This window comes from Austrofundulus limnaeus, unplaced genomic scaffold (assembly GCF_001266775.1).
Source record: "Austrofundulus limnaeus strain Quisiro unplaced genomic scaffold, Austrofundulus_limnaeus-1.0 Scaffold37, whole genome shotgun sequence".
Taxonomy (NCBI): Eukaryota; Metazoa; Chordata; class Actinopteri; order Cyprinodontiformes; family Rivulidae; genus Austrofundulus; species Austrofundulus limnaeus.
The window spans coordinates 1,365,762-1,370,228 of record NW_013952439.1 but is presented as its reverse complement, the minus strand read 5'-3'; the positions used below and the strand labels follow the sequence as shown (position 1 = coordinate 1,370,228).

Below are 4,467 nucleotides of genomic sequence, written 5' to 3'. Positions count from 1 at the left end.
AAAAAATCAAATCAGACTCTTGTTTGGTTAGCCCATTAGCCTAGCCGAACAAATGCTTTCTGGCTGCTGTCACACCTGATGAGTTAATAACTGACAGAGTTTCACTTTAAAGCCAGGAATGTTGCAGTGAGACAGAAACTATAAGCACATTCTTTCTAGTGCAAGCTTTGTGTCCTCAAACACTTTTGTCCATAAAAGAAACACAAAGTTATCCCTTTCATTTTGTTCTTGCTGTCTCCTTCCTAATCTTTAGACTCCTACTGTGGACATTTATTTCTCAAAGGTCGACATTTAACATATGGAGAAAAGAAACTGGAGCACTGCTGTTCTACTTTCATCATAAAGATTCACAAAACAGGTTTTCGTTGCACTTCCTGAAAGAGAGTTGGAAAAAAAGTATGTCAGACTAAGAAACTGTGTTGAGGACAAAACTAAAAGTTAGCTCTGCTCTTYGTCAGCAGTTTTAGTAAAACAAGGAATGCGGCCAAATAAGGCTTGTCATTCCTTGACCTAACACTTATCATCCACTACTTTTCATGCCAGAGATTTAAACTAAAATCATTGTATGATGGRAAATGAGTTGCAAACATTTTGGTCAAATCTTAAAAAAAAAAAAAAAGTGTGATTAGATCTCACATGTTAGCACTTGGAGTATGTGTTGCGGATGACTCAGCTACGACCACACCAAGTTTTAGCTCAATATTTGTAAACTTTGATAGAGTTTTAGTCGGTTTTGTGTTTGCTAAGGTTGRTTAGCCTTGATSATYGTCTTGAATCAAGTTGGCTCCAAAAGTTGATCAGTTGCAGATGGGCATCTAATTACTAATTTATAAGGCTTTCATTAAAATCCATCCAGTTTTTCACTAGATACAGTATTTTGCTWACAGACAAACTCCATCATCATTTTCCTGTCAAGGTGATGGGCAAAAACTATTTAATGGAAAATCCAACAKGAACAAATGTCAAAAATGTTTCAAATGAATGTCACTGCAGACTTTTATTCTTCCGCTGCTGTCCTTGAAGCTCACTGCAGTGTTGGAGGTAAAAAAAATAAATAAAAAAACCCTCCTCTGCTGTATTTTAGCCACCTCTGCTGGTCTTAGASTAAATGCTGCTGCTGTTTGCCTGACGTTGACCTTGACCACGTTGTGACTGTAACACAGTGTGCTCCGAACAAGCAGCAGAATCACGCGGGCGTTAGAAACGATGTAGAAGCAGCTGCTCCTGAAACCACTCTTTGTCCTTCAGCTGCTGGAAATTAAACATGTGAACTCGAAAGCTAATCTGAGCAGTGGAACACCTGCTTCRTTTACAGAAAAAATAAACTAAAATACTTCCCTATCTCTCTTTTTTTGTTCCTTTTAGTTAAGGCCCAGTTGAATTGCTGCCACTTCCTGACCCTGCTGATCCCTCGTATAGAGTTACACTTTTCACAAGCAGCACAATCAGGCTGCATCCTGTCTTATAATGTCACTGCAAGGGCACTGTGCGCCTGAGTTACTGAAGCTGTCAGTTCTTCAATGCCAATAATAGAAAACATGCATAATGACAGAATGCACTCAGAAATACTATCATTGTTTAACATAGAGTAAATAAAAAGTATATTTTCTAACAAAGTCTATGTTAAAGCAACATAATTCAAGAAATTTGTTTTCTTAACAGTGTTCTTTATAATGTTTTTTTTTTTTTTTTACCAATGGCTGCTCCTCTTCCTCAGATGTGTGGTCTGTTCAGGGCCTGGAGATGATCGTGGGGAAGATTCCCTTCCTGGAGGCGGTGAACGGCAGCACCGTCATGTTGCCCTGCTCATATGAAAGCTGTATCGGCATAGACAACCTTTACTTCAACTGGCAATTCAACGACAACGGCACCATGATAAAGGTTAAAAAAGAAAAGGGCCTGACAGATTTCCGCTCAGCTTTTTGTACCTTGTTGGATGACTGACARCTTGCTGACCCCCCCGTCAGGTGTGCGAAGCAGAGATCGCCTCGGAGGATGTGGAGCCACCGGTGAAGATATTTCGAGATCGAGTGGAGTTTGTGGGGAAGAACCATAAAAAAAACGTCTCCATCCTGCTGTGGAACATCACCTTCGAGGACGCAGGCCAGTACACCTGCTACGGGCGCAATCCCAAAGAGAAAGGCAGGAACCACAGCGCCATCTTCACCCTCTATGTGGTGGATGAGTGTGAGTGCACACAAAGTTAATAAATGTCAGTTTTAGTCCAGACTGTTTTATTTTTGCCACACAAATAATCCCATCCCTTAAAGTTGGAACTTTTTAACATTGCATTTGCTGATGACATTATTATTATTGAATCTTCCCCAGTGTTATTAATTTAGAGATATATGATTTATTCATCAGCTAAGTTGATGATTTTTTGACAGAAAACCCTTTAATCTGAGAACTCCTTAGTTTAGCTATATTCCAAATATATCCTCTGACACACCTTGTTTTTTTTGTTTTTTTTTGGTCACTACCCAGAGTTTGTGATCATAAGTGAGGGTAGGAACATGGAGAGCTTTGCCTTGGAGCTCTGCTTTMTTCTCACCACAATCAACCAAACATTTAAAAACAAAACAAATGTATTTATATTCTGTTGTAAGAGATGTGTCCAAACACCTGTGACCTGGATGACTGGAAAATCTACACCAGCGTTTTTCATTAAATTATTATTTACACTCAATTTTCTGGTCATTTGCTAGATAGCAGCATTAGCTAGCTGTAGCACTTTCAGAAAAAAAAAGTRTTTGAACGATTATGACATTTTGAGTTGTTTTAAAAAGACAGCAGTCCGCTTTGGTCCTCAACCAGATCAGACTTGCTTTTAGCTCACCATCTCAGTCAGAATGAAACTCTCTTTCCCAAAAYTGAAGTTGTTCAAACATCTGTTCACGACAGGTAAGATATTAACTGTGTATTTATTTTAACATTTTTGGTTTCTCTAACTTGTTATAACRTAATGAAGCTTCCCACAGGCTTTATATGTTTGAGTTTTCTCCTCTGGTTCTGTGCTGACATTTGCAGTGAGGGTGGTTGACAAAACGCTGACCATCATCATAGCCTCGACTGTGGGCGGAGCCATTGCGTTTCTGATAGGCTTCATGCTGCTCAAGAACTTCACTCTCTTTGTTCTTGCTAAACTTGAGGAGAAAAAGTGAGTTTTTGGCAACCATTTTGATACTTCTAATAACAAGYGCTTAGTTCTTACATCAGATGACACATCTGGCTGTTGGCAGCATTTTAGTTCAGAACATTTCCTGATGTTTTTCTTGTTAAACCTGTCATTGTGACGTGTGGCTTTGAGCTGCTGTGCTGTGACATCACTTCCTTTTTCTTCCCCCCTCTGCAGTAAGGAGTGCCTTGTAACGTCATCAGGAATCGACAACACAGAAAACGGCCTCTCAGGATCCAAAGCCGCTTCCAAACCAACACCAAAAAAGAAATGAGCGAGACCATATGCAAAACGATTTGAACTCTTAGATTTATATGAAATTTGCAAAATTTGTACATTGTTCACAATTCATCCTCTTTAAGGTAAAAAGCTCCAGCTGCAATATTCAACTTGAAAAACACAGTATTGCACACAACTAAATGTGCTCCGAGCTGTAACAGCAAATGACACACAGATGAACATAAATGAATCATGAGAGCAAACATAACTGTTCACGATGGTCACATCATCTAAACACACTTACATTATGTACATTTTAAATATGAATGCATTTATAAAACATGGAACTAAAATTTATTTTAAACGTGTACCAAAATGCCATCACTTAGATTGTTGGAAGGGTAGTTTTATGGAAACTTTATGAATAAGTTGTGAGAGAAATATTGCAGTAACTCTGAACACAGTGATATTAGCAGTTAGTTCAGACAGGGTCCGACTCAGACGTTATCATGTGAGTTTAGTTCTACGGTGATCGAGAGGAGCAAACATGCAACAAATGGCCAAAACTCACAAACACAGAAAACAAAAGCAAGTGAGAAAATAAAACAGAAGTGCACCAGGCCACTTGGGAGACTCGACCATCAAGTCATATGGAACCAGTCCCCCTGTATAGATATTAAGCTCTTTCTGAAGATGCTCCATGCCATCACTGATGTGTGTTCTGACCACCTTGGTTTGTTCAGAAAACACACAGAAGCAGAGAGGGGGACTGAAAACGTCCGCTCTGAGCGAGGTAGTCACAGAAACATTTCTGTCGATGTCTGAAAAGGTGGGCCGTTGTAGCGTCTCCAACTGATTAGAATAAAGTGATAAAGTGCTGACTGATGTCTTCAGGGACCATCCATCTGCAGGATTTTTTTTAGGTCAAAACACCACAGACATTCYTTCAGTGCTTTTTTTCCCCCTTCAAATCCCACAAGGTCATTGATCTGTGCGCAGAGGAGGAAAAAAAATCCAAATATTATTGGTACAGAGACAAGCAGCAAAAATAAAACCGTGATGAGAGTCCGATT

The 4,467-nt window shown here is 39.4% G+C and overlaps 1 protein-coding gene across 1 annotated transcript in view; it reads left to right on the top strand.

Annotated features, from left to right (window-relative positions):
* Window positions 1-4,077, top strand: part of scn4bb (sodium channel, voltage-gated, type IV, beta b) — a 6,903-nt gene extending 2,826 nt beyond the window's left edge. Inside the window, exons 3-6 of the mRNA XM_014006737.1 lie at window positions 1,718-1,881; window positions 1,968-2,187; window positions 3,028-3,157; window positions 3,353-4,077. Coding sequence (XP_013862191.1) covers window positions 1,718-1,881; window positions 1,968-2,187; window positions 3,028-3,157; window positions 3,353-3,449 — 611 coding nt within the window. The 3' untranslated portion in view covers window positions 3,450-4,077. The remainder of the gene's footprint in view (window positions 1-1,717; window positions 1,882-1,967; window positions 2,188-3,027; window positions 3,158-3,352) is intronic.
* Window positions 4,078-4,467: the final 390 nt, after the last annotated feature.